Genomic DNA, 18898 nt, shown 5'->3' with positions numbered 1-18898 from the left:
TATTTTTTGTGATTTGTCAACGTGGGTGCAGGTTCTATTCGTGCAACTTATTTAGTTAAACTAAATTAAAATATTGAAGAAGGGAAGAACTATTAACGTTTTATTGTTTTAATTTTTGCTCTTTACTCTTAAAAATTTGAGGACGTTACATTTTTCTTTTGTCAATTTTAAGTTGGTTAATGTTTGTAGTTTACTAGTTTGATAGTATTTTTTAAGTGGTAATTATTTTTCCAATATTGGTCGGTTCATAAGTTTTTTTTTTCTCCCTATGGTTGATAATTAAGTAGACGAAGACTTAGGAATTATATCATTAAGAGTCTTTCATTCATAAAAATTTATAGTATATGCCAATTTTCATGCGATTTGTTCATAAAATATTAGACTTTTAATTTTAGGGTTGGATTTTTGGTAACTCTAATTCTCAATTAGTAAAAAAAGTGAAAAGTATATACCACTAGGTGAAATTGAAAATTTAACAAAAAAAAACCCATTTATTATTGACTTGATTTTTTGTTCATTTATTAAAAATAACCAGATTATTAATTATTTGTGAAATCAATAAATGACACCCATTAATTATCTTAATTTCTTTTTTAAGGTTCAACAAAATTAGTACTAATATATTCAGTTCAATATTTGGGAGCATGCTGACATATGTCAACCTTGCAAAACACAATTTGATCATCAATTATCAACTTTAATTAAGATGTGAAAAATTAAATAATTACTTGTTACCATAATAGAGTGAATAAAGAATTTTATGTTATTGAAAAGGTATAATCTTTAATGCCTTGGGTTCTTGTTCAAAAAGTCCTTCTGTCCCTCTTTTATGTTAATTTTATTTACTTACTAGTATCAAATTTGCAGACTTGCCCTTTGTTTCTTCGAGTTTTTACTAAGGTATGTTTCGGTTTTCATTTTGCCTATCATTGAATGCCTTTGGGTGCTGGAACAGATATCACTGCATTTTTTGTACCCTGTTCTTGTCCCAGACAGCATATTTTCTAGCTTATATCTACCAGAAGTTTTTCTATTTGTTTATTTACTACTACAGCATTTTTATTTTTTTTAGTAATTGATGGTTCACCTTCGTGATTAATTCCTCAATGCAATGAGTCTATTCAATTATCTCATTTTAATTAAATGTGCAACCACTATGAGCTACATTGGTGAGAATGAAATATATGAATTAAAGCTCATTTAGAGCATTGCATAGAACATGATTTTTACTGAATTAAAGATTTTCACAGCAATTTTGCTCTCCGCTTTTCCTGTCAATGTGCCTGTTTAGGTATAAATATATTACATGTTACTTACAAATACCATATTCGACATAACATACAACTGGTATACATTCTACAGTGCAGCACATATCAAATTCTCATACTGTGCTGCAAGTGATGACCCACCAGGTTTAGAACATATGAAACGCTTCACTCCAACTTTCTGAGTTAGTAGCAGGCTTGATGTGGTTCCCTGGAAGTAATTCATCCTGCAGCCATGGCCGTGTCTGTTAAAAACCGGTAATAACACTGCTCGAGAAAAGAGATGCAAAGTAAATTACTAGTATCATTTCTCTGTCTCTAAGTAACTCAAGCACAGGTAAGGCAAGTCCAAATTTGAAGTTCTAGGGAGGGATTCTAGGGTAAGCATGGTATATACCTCCAATCAAGCTTGACTTCCTTCTGGCAATGTAATCAACCGCGTTTTTGAATTATATTCCAATGGGGTTTCACAACTGAAGTGAAAAAAAAAAAAAAAAAAAGAGTTAGGAAGTTAAAGTTTTGATGCAGTGTGAATGATGGAAGTTAAAAGTTTTATTAGTGAATGTGGTTAGTAAACAAATGGTCGACATTTTCATTTTTCTTTTTGAAGTAAAACAAATGATCAACTTACTTGGAACATTTAAGAGTGTTGGTGGTTCCACCACTGGAAATCGATAGTATAGTGCCAAAGAAGGAGACATTCTCAGTACCACAGTTCGGGCAAGGGCCCTAGAAGGTAAAGTTACAAATTAGTTTCATAGTTCATAGAAAGATTATGGGGCTGTTGAGAGTAACATTGGAAAGGATGAAACAGATGTTTACTTTTAGGATCAGAAAGTCTTTCACAATCACTTTTGTGAGGGCTTGAGCTAACCAAACTATCAAGGGCACGGCAGCAAACCAAGTGAAAATGAAACTGAATGGTTCTGGAAGCTGCAATTCAACAATTTCACAGAAAAGTAAGTAGAAGAACAAATGTAGGACACTAGTTTAATGACAGTGTACAAAAGGTCGTGAGCATGGCTATATCATTGGCATCATACTTGATGACAAAGCTATTTGGGCTTTCTTAAATGAAGAGAGAGAATATAGGAAGAGATTCTGATTTTGAGACAAGGTACTAGAAACCCAAAGGGGAAAGTGTTGTCCATGAGAGATTTCAAATTTGGATGATCAATTCAGCCAATACAAGGATCATTCAAATGCAACCATTGGGAAAGGGCAAAGAACCAGGGTAATATATCAGCCTTTGCATTCATTAGCTTCAGAAGCATAATAGCGGTAATAACTGTTTACCTCCAAAAGATATGTGATTTCAAATCCAGTCAGATCATCTAGGAAGAAAAACCTGGAAAACCAGAACATAGATGAATGATTTATAGGGTTAAATAATATCATAAGTACAGATGAAAAGCATAACAAACTAGCTAGCATTCAGGATAAGAGGCTTAGGATGCAGATTACTATTAAGTAGTTCACATCTTGTCATTTTCAGATAAAAACAGTATTAGTACAAAAGGAAAAAAATAATAATAATAACTTACAATCCTAGGGCAACCACAGTCGCTGGGACGTTTAAGAGGAACATCTTCAAATAGTCAACAGATAGGTCACTGTACACCTATGAGAAGAAAGATGATCAAATGAGGATGAATTGAACCATTTACTAGGCTTAAAAAGGAGATTCCTTGTGCTTTGATTTAATGGAATGGAATAATGAGGGAATATATGCAGTGCTCACCTATGCAGCATGCTTAATTCAGAATTATTCATGGTATGCACAATCACACTAAAAAGAGAAGACTTTATACCTTTCTACTACGGAGACTACATCTTGGACCCTCAACCACAATTTCACTTCCTTCCATCTAGACAACAGTTATAGAAAAATAAACAACATTAGAAGGAAATTCTGCATTAAACTAATAAAGCTGATGGCTTATCTCCACCCATACTACAGGCATTTTAGGCTGGAAAAACGGTAGACATGGAGCTGACAATATGGCTGCTTACTTTGTATCGGTAGAATTCTCCTATCCTCATTAGATTAAATTCATAAATCAGTTACAGTTAAATTCATACATCATATCTAAAAGAGACAAATGCTGACAAACCTTTAGCCTTAGTTTCAATTCATCAAATTCTTCATCACTCAGAATTGGTTTCCCAGATACATAAGCCATTGAGGCTTCTAGAAATTTCTGCTCCTCAGAACCTGCAAATAGAGGAAACCAAGAAGTTACAACCTCTTCAAGGATAATGTCATGATTCATGTCACCATATTGCTTGAACAAGGCTTGATAAGAATTAAAGTTGGACTGTACTTAGCATGACAACGCTGCTTCCTTCCCACATTAGTTCTTCCTTAAGATTATCGAATTCCTCATTTGACATGATAGCTTTTCCCTCATAATAGAATGCCTGCGGAAAATGAACAGGAAGAACATTGTTACATGCATACTTAACAGCCAGGTTAAGTTATGTGGTCTGGCAGTATTCTTAGTTAAGCCACCGCTCCATTCTTTTATAGAATTGATATCTGTTAAATATCTGCAATCAAGGGAAAACAAATTAATAGAAAACAGAATTGTGCTTCCGTACTTGGAGGGCTTGAAGAAACTCTTGCTCCATTTCACCCAATGACTTCTTCTCTTTCTTGTCTATGCTACAGTATGGCAGAATTTTACTATCAACAACCTTATCTTCTTCGACCTGGTCTGCAAATAATGCTAGAGTCACCTCAAGGATTCTCCCACAACTCCAAATTGAAATGAGCCCCACTTACATAGATAAATCCTGGGTGCTCCCCCTAAGCACCCAATAGTTATGCATATACAAAAAACTTAATTTTTGGTCTTGAAAAGATGATTCAAACCTTGTTGATCAGCAGTAGCCTTGATAGGAAGTAAGAACAATCTGCGTCGAAAACATAGCTGCTTTCCATTGGATTGAACCCTGGTAGGAGAAGATGAAGAAAAAGTAATCAAGGATTTTTGAATAGGAGCAGTGAACAAACGAGGGGGTGTCAAAGTCAAGGCCAATTTGCTAGCCATTGGTGAGCCAGGAGCTCAATCTGTTAAAGCTATGGTGCTATTTGGTTTTTGCTGGTTTCAGGTGGAAGAGTCAAGCTGATCATGGTGGTGGAGCATTGTTATTGGAGGGAAAAGAGAGACAGCTCAAAGATAAGGCAACCGAGGAACGTGTGGAGGGAAATGCAATGGTCTCTCCTCTTTTGTCCTGCTTCAAAAGATAACCGATTTTTTTATCGTACAAAATCTGCCATGTCATCATCTGCGATTGTCGTTTTCTAGGATGTTGCCCTGAGGTCGACATGTGGTTGCCTTTTCTTGTCCACGTCAGTCCATTGGGCCATTAGTGGACAGATCTTATGGGCCCTGTTTGGTTCTTGGACATCATTTTCTCGGTCTGGGCTAGCCCAAGCTAATAGTTTTGGGTTTCATCTAGTCTTTTGGAGCCCACTGTACTGGCCTCCTCTTTTCTTGGAAAAATAAATGGAAATATATGTAGAAATTCAATTTGTAGTAATTAATTTGATCATAGAATAATAAAAAAATAAAAAAAATGTGAAGAAGGTATTTCAGATTATTTTATAGGGCTTTTAGCATATAGAATTTTTATATAGAAAAAGAATGTCCAGATAAGTTTAGGTACATATGATCTTATTTAGGGATGCAATTAAAAATGGGTTTGGTGTTATCATTCCTTTTATTTATAAATAATTAATCACTTGAATCAAAAGTATTCAAAACACAATAAAATTGAGAAAAATATGAAAAAAAAAATACTGTTTTAATAATTCAATATTATCTTCAGCTTGCTTGATAAAAGTTAATAATTATATGATCGTCAAACTTTTAATTTTAATTATCAAATTTAATTTTAATAATATTAACTTAAAAAAAAAAAAATTTGTCTGACTAAACTCACTTTGGATAATATGACTTATGCTAAAATACGCATGCCAGAAGCGTATAAAAAACTACTATATGTCAGATTCTTTGTACTTTGTTCCATCGCAGATAAATATTATAAAATTATTTAATTATTTTCCTGCTCGAAGTACAAGGAATGAATGAAATTAAAAAAAAAAAAAAAGAACTTAAAATTTTGGCACAATTTCAATAGGGTATTAAACTGGAAGCTTTTTCCTAAATCGGAGACATCCAAGCTATTATAATTAAAATTAAAAAATATCTTCTTCTCTCGTTGATGTATTTTCTTGGTTAGCATCATATTTAGACACTTTTTTCGTGAATATCCTAACATATTCTAGGCCCGAAAAATTAATATCAGCATAAATTGCATAATTATATTTCGATCTTGAATCCAAATTTCTTTCTTGCTCGTTTAGATATAAAGAGATCAGATGCCCTTTTATCAACCAGGGCATTCATGCGTCTGCTTGCAATTGATATGTCTACAAACATTAGTCCTTTTTCCTTGCACTCGTTCTACATCGGGTTTTGAGGATTTTTTTTTTTAAATTGCTAAAACATTAAATATTAATATTAAAATAGTAAATATTTGAGTTTTTTAAATATATTTTAAATTTAAAGTTTAATAAAAAATTTTTGTTAATTAAATAATAATTCAAATTGGTTTGTGTTTGAAATTTTTTATTAAAAATTAGATGAATTGGGCCTAGGTCATTGAATCAGATAGTCTGCTTTTGAACATGTAAAATGGGAGCTCAAAAATGACAATACGAAAGAAATACCCTTTGAGTTTGAGACTACGCTGGACGACGGAAGGATGTAAATAATAGCGATTAATGCATTGAAAACAATGTCTACCTGTCCACCGATTTTGAGCTACTCACCTACCCTAGGTTTTTGTTTGGTCTTTACGAGTTACAAACCTAAGACTCTACTCAACTTTTCTCAAAGTATAGATGATAGATCAATATTCTTAAATTATTTAATTTTATTAAATTATTTTCGAATCAAATTTAAATTTAAATAATTTAATTTATCATATAAATCGAATTTAAACATATCACCATTTGGTTCAATAGCTTTGTTTGAGTTTTATATTTTAATATATTTTTTATTATTTTAATTATAAAATTATATTTTTATCCTTAAAACTATATATACTTAACAAAAAAACCCTAAACCTATATTAAAATTAACCTTACTCTCTCCTACTTTATGTCACGTCGTTTTCTCTCAAACCTTCACTCTTTCACCTCCTTCATCTATTTTTCAGTCTTCTTCACTCTTTAACAACCCTTACTCTCAACCTTCATCATTGCAATCACATCTTTAAGTCTTCTTCACCTACACATACTTACAACCCTCGTCACTGCAAACACTAACAATTCGACAAGAGATGTGTGAGGTGATTTGAGTATACTGTTATTGGGATTTTGGCAAAGTTACCCTTGACATGTCGCTGTTTCTCATTTCCCTTTGTTTTATTTATTTTTGTTTAGATCCTTAACTTAATGCTATTTAGGTTCTTTTTCTTTTTTTTTTAAATGAAACATGGACGATGTTAGGATTTTCTTCTCTCTGTTTTGCTATTAGCTAATTGTTTACATGTCTTATGAGTTTATATTTCATGAGCTACATGGTTTTTGTTTGTAAAGATTTGAGTTCTATTGGTTATACCAGGTTGTTTTTACAAATCAACAAATTATATTTTAGCAAATTTAAAGAAAGTAATTGGTCCGATTGTTTTTTAAGCCATCATATGAAGATTTTTTTTTAAATCTTATTCATTTTGTATTATGAATTTCTTTTATTTTTATTTGATTATGTAACATATTAATTAAATTTTAAAATTTTTTTTATTATGATTCAAGCTTAATTGAGCTTGACTTTAGCTTGTCTCAAGATTTACTTTAAGTTGAGTTTGAACTTGAAAAATATTATTCGATCAAGTTTAAGTCGAGTTTCAAGTTTTAATTTTTAAGTCAAGCTTAAGCTCAAGCATATTAGTATATAAGCTCAAGCATATTAGTATATAAGTTTCACTCAACTCAATTACACCTTTAATGCATTCAAATCAGCTTAATTTCTTTTTTTTATTACACTTATAATTAATTATTACATATGTATAATCAATAATTACATTATTAAATCATAAAGTTATAAATTATAATTTAATTAAATAATCAAATCCACACACTATAATTAAACTAAACAATCAAATTCACACAATGAAATTTAAGCCTAACACTTTAAAAATATATTTGATACACAAAATTATAATAAAATAAAATGATATTATGAATATAATTAAATTAAATAATATTATTTTATATTGTATTTGATGCGTATAATGATTAAGATAAAATAATTTATTTATTAGTCAAATTTATATTTTCTTAAAATTTATATAATTTAAATTATTGATATCATTTTTAAGGGTATAATAGAATATGTAAATTTAATGTCATAAATTAAAAATAATCTTCTTCACTTTAGAAGAATTAAATCATCCTATATTAAAATAATAATTAAATTTATTTTATAATTTTATCTATTTTTAAATAAAAATTAAATATAATATAAGATAATTATTATCTTATCTATAAATCATTTTATATATCAAATATAATTCTAAATTTTAAGATATCCTCAAATCAAATACTATTTATTATACAAATTGTGGGATTACTCTCCTAGGCAAGGAACGGGAAAAAAAAAAAAAAAGAAACAAAATTATTTGTTACCTTCTTTTTTTTTTTTTTTATGTCTTTATGTTTTTATAGCTTGTTGTCTTGTAAATTGAATTTCAAATAAAAATCACTTTGATTTGGGGATAAAAATAAAAAACAAAGTCTTCATCTGCTTGATTTAGTGGTCAAAATAACTTTAAAAAAGATATCAAAATCAAGGTTCGAACCTTAACTTTTTTTTTTTCGGGTTCTATCCCCTTAATGATAAAAAAAAAAAAACAAGAAACAAAAAGTAAAAAGAAAAAAAAAAGTAAAATTCAAAATTTAATGGATAAAACATTAAAAACTCTTGAATTATTTTATTTTTAAAAATAAATTTTTATATTTTATTACATTTAAATTAAATTTTATACTTTAATTTATATTGAAATAAATTTTTATTTTAAATGAAAAATTATTTATGTTAAGAATTTATTTAAATATAAATTAAAAATTAAAATACTAATTTAAATATAAATTAAAAATTAAAAATTCAATTGAATATAAATTAAAGATTAAGAGTTTGTTTGAATTAATAAAAATATAAAGATTTATATAAATAATGTTATAAAGTCTAAATTTTTTATTATTTTTATCAAATTTAATTTAAAAATTTTATATAATAATTTTTAAAAATTAATATTCAATAAATTTAATATTTAAATTTAAACAACTATAATCGTTTTCTTATTTAAAAGACCTAACTTCGTTTGAAAAAAAGAAAAAGAAAAAAGTAAAAACATAAATAAAAAAATATAATATATGGTAAAAAATATAAAAAGCCTAGCAATTAATTATATAAAATTTGTAGCTACAGGTGGATAGGATAGGCTGAGACTCAGGCTAGGGCTGACGGAAAGCTCATAGAATGAAACACGAGCCACCAACTACCTCATTCCTTCCAGAAGCAACTGTCGCCATCTCATATGCCAATGGGAGTGTCCAAAATTTGCTCAGGCCTAGATAACTATTATTTAATTTCGATGCTCAGTGCCTTTGCAGCTTGTCAATGTCGTTGAAAACTTTTAACTCATGACAGCCATTACCAAACACACGAATTTTATTTATTTATTTATTTAGTTTTAAAGAGTGATGATGTTTGACTGTACTAAAAAAATCGAGATTTATATACAGATACTGTTTAAATCATTTTGAATTGCTTGTGCGGTCCATTCGGCTAAAATCCAAAAAACTTTATTCCGAAAATGGGTTAGATGAAACGTGCAGTAGTGGCTTGGTAGTTGGACACTCCAAGTCAATATATTTCGTCGTTATTTATTCACTAATTAGTTAGATGCCCTCCTCTAAAGCAAAATTCACATTTGCTTTAGCTATTCTATTTGCTTGTGTATTGGGTATTATTGAATTGCTTGGTTCAGGTGGTAAAGTTAAATTTTATAATTTAACAAAAGTGTTTCATTGTGATGACGTAAATAGTTGAAAAAATTAATTTTATAATTAATTTAATTGATTTATATAGTTATTTTATGAGATAATATTAAATATTTAAATTTAAATATTTTTATTTTTTATTTTTTTATAAAAAATGGATAAATAAGATATATTAAAGAGTATATATGAATTTTTAATTAAATAAAATTATTTATTAATTTGTCATGATTTTAAAAAGTGATGTATTTTGTTTTTAATAAAAAATAAAATTAGTTTAAATTTTTTGAAAATTGGTAACTACTTTCTAAGCATGCATGATTTTCTCATATAATTATATGAAATTAAATTATTAACAAAAATATTATCTATATATATAGCATGACCCAATAAAATTCGTTGTTGCATATTTGATTATGTACTTTTTTTTAAAAATAATTTTAGTATTAGAATAATTATATGAGAGTGAGATTTTCACGTCACAAAGCATGTGTGGTTGAGAATTGAGGATTGAGAGTAGCACTTTTCTATTTCAGTATGGTACAAGAGACTCTAGAACAGGGATTGGCAGGCTCCGGTCCCCGATTTGCTCCAATCTTCCGGTCCACTCAGTTGAGGACACTTTGACCGTGGCTACTCACTCACGTGTACATCTTACCATCTATTTTTCTTCGTCAATAGTGTTTTATTTTCCTTCTCTTGAGTTGGTAGCTCTACCCCTTTGCATGTTCGCTCATGCAACTCATTGCTTAATTTTCCATTGTTTTCTTCATCTTCTGCTTAACATTTTTCTTCAACTATAGCTCTATAAAAACCCCAGCAACTATCAGCATTAAAGCATATTTCTGATACTGCATTGCCCAAAAAAAAAAAATTGTGTGTTTACTGAGTGGAAACAACAAACTTTTAGAACAAGTTTAGACAGCTAGAATGGTGACTTCAGTGGGATCCAGAGTGGAGAGCTTGGCAAGCAGTGGGATTCAATCAATCCCGAAAGAGTATATTAGACCGCAGGAAGAGCTGACAAGCATAGGTAATGTATTTGAAGAAGAGAAAAAAGAGGAAGGGCCTCAGGTTCCAACCATTGATTTAAAGGAAATTGAGTCTGAGGACAAGGAGGTACGTGAGAGATGTCACCAGCAGTTGAAGAAAGCTGCCATGGAGTGGGGTGTGATGCACCTTGTTAACCATGGAATCTCGGACGAACTAACGGATCGTGTCAAGAAAGCTGGACAGAAGTTCTTTGAGCTTCCTATTGAGGAGAAAGAGAAGTATGCAAACGACCAGGCTTCAGGAAAGATTCAGGGGTATGGCAGCAAGCTTGCTAACAATGCTAGTGGGCAGCTTGAGTGGGAGGACTACTTCTTCCATCTTGTGTATCCTGAGGAGAAGAGAGACTTGTCAATCTGGCCTAAAACACCAAGCGACTACACGTGAGTTTAGCTTGTTTACATTTAAAAATGGTTGATTTCTGATTTATATTCTTTTGCAACTAGATTCGTAATAATCTTTTGAACGCATCATGTCAGAACACGCTATATTTCTCCACAGGATTCATTAACGACTTTTACATTTAATCAAAATATCTAACAGTTTTGAGAATTATTTGTCTGCCTGATTAGGTAGAAACTTTTCCTTATATTTTCAGTATATATTGATCATTGATATAGTCAGGACTCAGGACAATGTTTCTATTATATGAAATGGATTACTGTGGTCGGGACAATTTGATCACTAATGTTAATTGGTTACCATGTATGCAGTGAAGTCACAAGTGAGTATGCAAGGCAACTCCGAGGCCTAGCAAGCAAAATTCTTTCGGCACTATCACTTTGCTTGGGATTGGAAGAAGGAAGGCTAGAGAAGGAAGTTGGTGGCTTGGAAGAGCTCCTCCTTCAAATGAAAATCAATTACTACCCCAAATGCCCTCAACCAGAACTCGCTCTCGGTGTCGAAGCCCACACAGATGTAAGTGCACTCACTTTTATCCTCCACAACATGGTTCCTGGCCTGCAACTCTTCTACGAAGGCAAGTGGGTGACCGCAAAGTGTGTTCCAAACTCCATAATCATGCACATTGGCGACACCATCGAGATCCTCAGCAATGGAAAGTACAAGAGCATTCTCCACAGGGGGCTGGTTAACAAGGAGAAGGTTAGGATCTCATGGGCAGTTTTCTGTGAGCCGCCAAAGGAGAAGATCATTCTCAAACCACTGCCAGAAACAGTGTCCGAGACAGAGCCTCCATTGTTCCCTCCTCGCACCTTTGCTCAGCATATCCAGCACAAGCTGTTCAGGAAGACCCAGGATGGTCTGTCTAATTGAGACCAGTCTTTAGCTATATTAAAAAATATCTTGTTATTTTCAATGTCATTAAATCAGACTGTTGACGCTATATTTTCTTTGGTTAAAGCCTTGGTTGTGGTAGATTGACGCTAGTATGTTGTCCGTCTGTCAATCCTTAGCATCTCTTTACCTGCTTTGTTGAATAATGAGCGACTCATTTGCACTGTTTGTGAATTAATGTCCTTTGTTTACATTTTCTTCCGTAATTTATGTCTCTGTTTGAGGGCATTCAAAATTCAATTTTAATGGAATTAATAGATTTAATTGATTTAATTTTATTAATCAAATTAATTTTAATTAATTATTGAAAATCATTTAAGATTTAAGATATAATTTAGTTTGAATGTATTTATTATTTAATTAAAATTAATCCATCTAATTAAATTTAATTGATTAATTCTAAAAATTAATATTTCAATTCAATAAATAAAAATAAAATAAAATAATTTAATTAATTTAATTTTAAATAATTCAATTTAAAATTAACAAACGGATAAAATGAACGTCTTAATATGTCTTCAACAAAATTTTTTCCTTTCCGCACTTCTCTTCTTACAAGTTAAAAAAAAAAAAAAAAAGGCTGGTATTAGTATTTCTGACGTTGAAATTGTTTTAGGCATGATTTGAATTCATTCCTGCTTGCTATTCGGTTACTTAGGAGGTTAAAATCAATAGCGTGAATATGCATTCGTATGTAAATGCAATGATTCGATAAGGTAAATTATAATGAAAAGAAAAATAATTATTAATGATATTGACTAAAATTTATTTATAATAAAAAATTTTAATTATTTGATATTTATGAAAATAATTTAAAATTATTAAAATTATTTTTATTTTAAATAACAAAATTTTAATAAATAATAATAATATATAAAATGGTTTTTTAATATATATATATTGTGAATTCTCTAACTTTTTTTTGATAAAATGTAATAAAAGGATATCAAGGGCATAAAAAAGTCCAAAAGAAGGTGCGGTGGCTCACCCAACCGCTTCTTCAGCGGTAGACTATAGAACTTTCACTGGTGTCGCGTCAATACAATCGTGACATAGCTTTGTCTTCCAAACAAAACACTGTTGTGCATTTGCACCAAAAAATTAATAATAGACCGTTCACTGTGAATGAAATATTTTTTCTGGCATGGCAATTTAAATTGAATTGGTTCTGGCATCTGTGTGCGGTGTATCCCATCAACCATTCAAATTTCGAGACCATACTTCTTCATAGAAAAAAAGGAAACATTGAAAACCATAACATCGACGTACTGCCCTTTCTTTCAAGTTTCAACAACCGTGGCGAATTCAAGATTTATATTAAGTGAGAACAATTAAAATAGATAATGTTAAATATAAAAATATAAAAATATAAATTAATTCAAATATATAGAAAGTTATTTTGTTTATATACAAAGATAATATATTATAATTATTTTTTTATAGATTATTCAGTACGAAAACATATTTTTTAAACATTATCTTTTTAATTGGGATGATAATTTAAAATAATTTTTCATAATTTTGGATCAATTAAAAATGATTTTATAACGTCCCCAATCTCACATTAGGAGGATGCGTGGATAATGAATGATATATATGTAAAGACTTAATCCCAAACTTGTGAGGTGTTTTTTGTAAAATAAAATCGTGAGACCTTCGGGTCAAAGCGAACAATACCTCGCAGGTTGGGTGTAGATCTCTACAAATAGTATCAGAGCGATCATCAGTCCGTAATCGTGAGAGTCACTAAGTGTTACACGATAGTCTGGTGTGATCTTGGTCTTGTGGATAGACTCGGTTTGACAGGGATGTCAAGCATTACAGTCCGTAGTCGTGGGAGTCACTAATTGTTACACGATGGTCTGGTGTGATCTTGGTCTTGTGGATAGACTCGACTTGACAGGGATGTCAAGCATTAAAGGTAGAGAGATTGTAACGACTTTAATCTCACATCAGGAGGATGTGTGGATAAGAAATGATATATATGTAGAGACTTACTCCCAAATTTGTGAGGTACTTTTTGTAGGATAAAATCGTAAAATCTTCGGGTCAAAACGGACAATACCTTAGGTGTAGGTCTCTACAGATTTAGATCTAATTAAATATGAATTTATTTTTGTAAAATGTTATGTGTTATTATTATTGATTTCATATGATTACTTTAAAATTAATTTTTTTAATAAGATAATTTTTTACAACTAATTAAATCAAATAATTTAATTTATATAATTCTAAAAAAATAAGAAGATAATGTTGTAGTTTATATTAGATATTGAAATGTAATTATGCAAACAAAATCAACATGCATATTTTATTATGTATTTTAAATTTTAATTAAATTATATAATTTTATATTTAAAAAATAATTTCATAAAAATTAAATTATTTCATTGATTAACTTAAGAAAGTACAATATTCTTCGATCTTAATCCACTTATAATATAAAAATAAATATAAATAAATCATAAATTAAGCTTCAAATCAAATTATTTTACCAATATAAAAAAATTTAAATAGTATACAAATATTCTATCACATAAAAATGATAATAAATATAAATAAAAAATCTAAAAAAAAGTAATTATTTACTTATATATGTTGATGGAAAGAAAAAAATGTTCACTCTTTAATTTGTTTCTTTGGTTTATTGGCTTTTTTTTTTTTTGTCTTTTTGTTATTTTTTTATTTCTATTTTCTATCTACTGTAATTTTTATGAGTTTGGACGAAGGAAAAAAATTATAATTGGAGTGGAAAGAAGATCATTTTTTATTTACTTTTATTGTTTTTTAAATAAAATGATGGTCCTTGAATATAAAAAATTATTTATAAAATGTTTATTTTATTTATATTTATACATGTGATCCTATTATTTTTGTAAAATAAATAATTTATATTGTAATTATAGTTTTGTTCTTTTAAACATTTATAGAAGTTGTCATATATATTTTATTCTTTGTCATTTTTAGTGGGGGCAAATTATAAAAGAATTAAAATTTTAAAAAATTTTGTAATAATTTTTAAGGGATACTAAAATCTTAGTGGGGATAGCTGCCATTGTAGATCCGTTCCTGCTTAAAAGGCAACTCAAATTAGTTCCCGATGATACATGCATCATGTAGCATAAAAGCATGACCAAAATGGTGCTTCAGTGGTCCAATGAGATGCCATAAAAGCTAAACAAGCAAATAACAAACAAAAAGTATTTTTGGACAAGCCAAAGTAATTCCACAATCCATATCTATGTGGAAAATTCCAATAATGGAGTAATCCCGGGATTCACTTGAAATTGATACTCCATTCCTGGAGCAAACATTTCTTTTTTAACGTTAGGGGTCAATGGGAGTTCTATACAAAAAGACCAGAATGGGAAACAGAAGGGAAATGGCAGACAAAAACAACAGCTCTGCTTAGCCTACGCCAAGCAACTACTCCACCATTTGAGAAGGTAAACAAAAGTATCAATCACATGGCAGAGTAGTGAAGCATCTTGATTTTCCTGTAAAGCTAACTAGTGCGCAACACAATCTATGCACCTTTTGATCTTGTCAAACTCTACTAGTCCACTCTACCAAATTAGCAATTTAATGCTTTGAAAAACCTCTAGAAAGTAATTTTATTAAGCATTCAACTTAAAATCAATAGTAAATAGAATGATTAAATTTGATTATAAAATTTTAAAAAATTAAATATTTATTAGATATGAGATAATATTTTATTAATAGATCTCTATCACATGTAGGTAAATATAAAAGAAGCATATTACGCGACAAATTTAAAAAAAACAGCAAAATTTTTTTTTTATTTTAATATTATATTAAGCATTTAATTTAAAATTAATTTACTGCAAATAAAAAAACCTACCGTGAATATAAAATTATAAAAAATTAGATACTAGTTAGATTAGAAATAATATCATACTAAGAGCATCAACTATAGTATCACTGTCATTTCATCTTTGGTAGATAACCGCCGTTCCCTTATCATATTTAAAATGATTGCTGCCTTTCATAACACCCCATAAAATGGTGGCAGGTCAATGGCCATGGCTGCCCTAAAGAATGCTAAGTTACACCAGTTTACTCCAGTTTAGAGGGGTCATTCAGTGTTCTGTTTTACTATGGTAAGCACACCGTAACAGAGTTTTAACCAAGAAAACAAAATTCACAAAGAACAAAATAGTTTTGCTAGAGAACCTCTGTTTTAATATTGTATGAACCATCTTGTTTTTTGGTACATTTGACATTTAACCAAATGATAAAAGATCTTCGCGAAGCATATATTGGAATATTAAAGTTCAAAAGATGCAAAGATTGGCCTTACAGTTACAGCAAAAGAATGAATGGTTCATTCATTTGAGACTACTGATAACAAAGGTTTGTTTGAAAAGAAGGCTTTTAAGTTAGCACTAATCAACTGGAGCAATGCTTCAAAGGATTGTGGAGTCATGACAGCGCAATGTGGAGACAACACAACATTATCAAGTCCAAATAGCTCCTTTGGCACATTAGGCTCATTTTCAAACACATCAAGACCTGCACCATCAATTTCTCCTCGCACCAAACACTGCACTAATTCCTTCTCATCAATAAGAGAGCCACGCCCAACATTGATTATCACTCCTGTCTTTCCTAATGCTACCATGACATCCTTCGTGATAATGTGGTAAGTTTCCTCTGTAAGTGCACAACAAAGTATGAGAACATCACTGTTTGCTGCAAGGTCGCAGACATTAGCATAGAATGGAAATGGAACAGATTGCTTCTTCTTCCTTGAGGTGTAGGCAATGCTGCAGCGAAAGGCTGAAAGCCTCTTTGCAACTTCAGAACCAATGCTTCCCAGGCCCACAATCCCAACTTGCTTTCCTCCTAACTGCAATTGGAAGTTTGGAACAGTAATTTTGTAAGGACCAAATAGGATAATCTAATGCCTTTGTTGAAATGTAAGAGTCATGCTCATGATGAAACAGAAAAGCACAGGAAACAGCAGTCCTGCTCAATTCTGATCAAAATGAGGATAGATTTTGGTAGTTAATGCAGTTTCCATTTTTTGGCCAAGCCAGAGCTGTTTTAGAATGCTATACATTAGAGTATTAGACAGAAGGCTCTAAATGCTAGTAATAAATTGTTATGAAGAATAAGGCATTTGAATCAACATTTTTCCAAAAGATCATAAAGTATAGCATTGCATAATATATTGCACCAACGTCATATCATGTTTCATGCGACTCTGAGTTCATTGCAGATACCCATTGTGAAGAGGATCTAAGCTTGCATTACACAATAAACCCAAAAGAAAAGCCCATTTTTGATCAAGAAAGAGAGTTTTTAATTAGATTTGATCAATCCAATTATATTTATGTAAATATTATTAAATATTTTTAGTCAATCATACACCACCAAAGATCGGCCAATGTTCATTGTTCGTTAAATAATGAATAAAAAGTCCCTTCCAACTTTTTGATGTCCCCTGAATGGAATTAATCTCTTGCAATATATTGAATGACTTACTCGAAGTGTCTTGGCATCATACTGTTGAGTTTAGTTTTCTATTTGAGCTTTTGGTCAGCAAAAGGAAAAACAAAGAAAAAAGGCCCCTGAAGTTATACATGGTCAGCAATGAAAAAAAACTACAGAAGGTTGGCATTTACACGTCGTCCCCCCCCCCCCCCCCCCTCCTCTCACCCTTAATTTGTTAGACCTTACGCATCAAAAGGTGCTCATACAGCTCCAAACAATACACTCTGATCCTAAGTTAATGACAAAGTTAGCCTTTTTAAAGTCCACGAGTTCGATTTCCCTGGGGAGACACCCCCTCCAGTTGTTTGTGCTAGTAACAAGGAAGATCTAACATACCAGCAATAGCAAAGAGTTTCATATCATTGCTTCTTTTTTCAATAAACTCAATCACATATGTAAATTGATTTCTGTATCAGTAGTAGCTGCTTCAATTGTTACTTATCCTATAAGTATGAGCCTTAAAATGTCAAAGGTTTGATTCAACTACGTTCAGCAATCAGCAAGATCAAAAAGTCGTAAGTAAAGATCTTAAAATTCCTCAACTGGATTCCTTGACTTATGTGGATTTAGTCTTGGTGCTATAATCTGAATAGCTTTTGACCATAGCAGACTTCACCTAGAGACAAACAATTCTTCCCCATAAATCAGCCCTTACAGTAATCACTTTGGAACAAGTCAAATTTCCATTTCCATGACAAGACATTATCAGTTTAGCAACCTCAAGTAAGAATCGCTTTCACCCATCAATTCGACATCGTTTATACTTATCCCGATTTCATACTATAAGTACCATCTGTTATTCAAAGAAAAACCATATCAAAAAGCAGTAACTAAGAAAGAAATCGTTTACCTTAAAACCAAGAGGGTACTCTTTCTTAACAGGCCACATCCGGCCACGAACAAATCTGTCAGCAGCAGAAATTCTTCTAAGAACATCAATCAACAACCCAACAGCACAATCCGCCACATCCTCTGAGAAGGCAAGGCCAGAATCAGTAACAGTGATGCCTCGGCTCCAACAAGCCGGGAGGTCTATATGATCAAGACCAGCACTAGTTCCCACTATAAGCTCCAAACAAGGCAGAAGCTTGAGAAACTCGGCGGTAATTGGGGTGGGGCCAACAATGATGAGAGCCCTGATGGAGGGAGCGTGACGGGACATAAAGGAGTCATAAGGCTCAGGCGAGTCATGAGGGTCCAGGAGATGGAAGTCAGAAAGTAAATGGTCATTGAAAGAAGGCTTGGAAGGCAACTTGAATGATGGTAGACGATGAACGAGGACTATAGGTAGCTCTTCTGATGAGACTTGGGTTTCTTTGTTAGACATTGGTGATATTGCAGAGGGTTGGTGGATCAAACGGCAGAACTTTGTCTTATCCGTTGCTGTCATTGCTTTTATTGTTGGTTGGCTTTTGTCGTTCACTCTTTGGACCCTTCATTGCATTCCAACTCGGGCCGGGTTTGAGGCAGCCTTCAAAAATAAATTAATATATTTCTCCCTGAATTAAATTATCACAAATTTGTTGTACTTTGCTCGTTACTATTATAAATATTTAAATTATTTAAAATATATAAACCATATATTTAAAATTTAATTCATTCAAAATTTTTAAAATATATATTTTATATATTTTTATCAATAATAAATATAAAATAATAGGATATCAAAGTTTAAAATTTTGATTAAAAAATCAAA

General features: G+C 31.0%; 3 protein-coding genes across 4 annotated transcripts; 1 reads left to right on the top strand and 2 right to left on the bottom strand.

The window, feature by feature from the left end:
• Positions 1-1181: 1181 nt before the first annotated feature.
• Positions 1182-4503, bottom strand: LOC111289808 (PGR5-like protein 1A, chloroplastic). Of its 2 annotated transcripts, none has more exons than XM_022881137.2 (11): positions 4141-4503; positions 3867-3982; positions 3590-3686; positions 3380-3480; positions 3077-3133; positions 2810-2886; positions 2562-2613; positions 2088-2198; positions 1897-1994; positions 1663-1738; positions 1182-1492 (listed from the first exon to the last, which is right to left on the bottom strand). In XM_022881137.2, the coding sequence occupies exons 1-10, from the start codon at positions 4316-4318 to the stop codon at positions 1669-1671; spliced, it is 957 nt and encodes a 318-aa protein (XP_022736872.2). In that variant the 5' UTR covers positions 4319-4503; the 3' UTR covers positions 1182-1492; positions 1663-1668. The 2 variants fall into 2 exon arrangements, with proteins under 2 accessions (XP_022736872.2, XP_022736873.2); XM_022881138.2 differs by having other exon boundaries at positions 1395-1532; positions 4141-4449.
• A 5417-nt stretch (positions 4504-9920) lies between these two features.
• Positions 9921-11931, top strand: LOC111289745 (leucoanthocyanidin dioxygenase). The gene is made up of 2 exons (XM_022881023.2): positions 9921-10772; positions 11103-11931. Exons 1-2 carry the CDS (start codon positions 10270-10272, stop codon positions 11662-11664), a joined length of 1065 nt encoding a protein of 354 aa, XP_022736758.1. The 5' UTR covers positions 9921-10269; the 3' UTR covers positions 11665-11931.
• A 4007-nt stretch (positions 11932-15938) lies between these two features.
• Positions 15939-18625, bottom strand: LOC111290024 (glyoxylate/hydroxypyruvate reductase HPR3-like). The gene is made up of 2 exons (XM_022881431.2): positions 18053-18625; positions 15939-16555 (listed from the first exon to the last, which is right to left on the bottom strand). Exons 1-2 carry the CDS (start codon positions 18590-18592, stop codon positions 16031-16033), a joined length of 1065 nt encoding a protein of 354 aa, XP_022737166.1. The 5' UTR covers positions 18593-18625; the 3' UTR covers positions 15939-16030.
• Positions 18626-18898: the final 273 nt, after the last annotated feature.

The sequence above is a fragment of the Durio zibethinus genome, chromosome 11, assembly GCF_047325235.1.
Source record: "Durio zibethinus cultivar Kanyao isolate XHJ-2024 chromosome 11, ASM4732523v1, whole genome shotgun sequence".
NCBI classification, from domain to species: Eukaryota; Viridiplantae; Streptophyta; class Magnoliopsida; order Malvales; family Malvaceae; genus Durio; species Durio zibethinus.
This window is presented reverse-complemented; position numbering and strand designations above follow the sequence as displayed.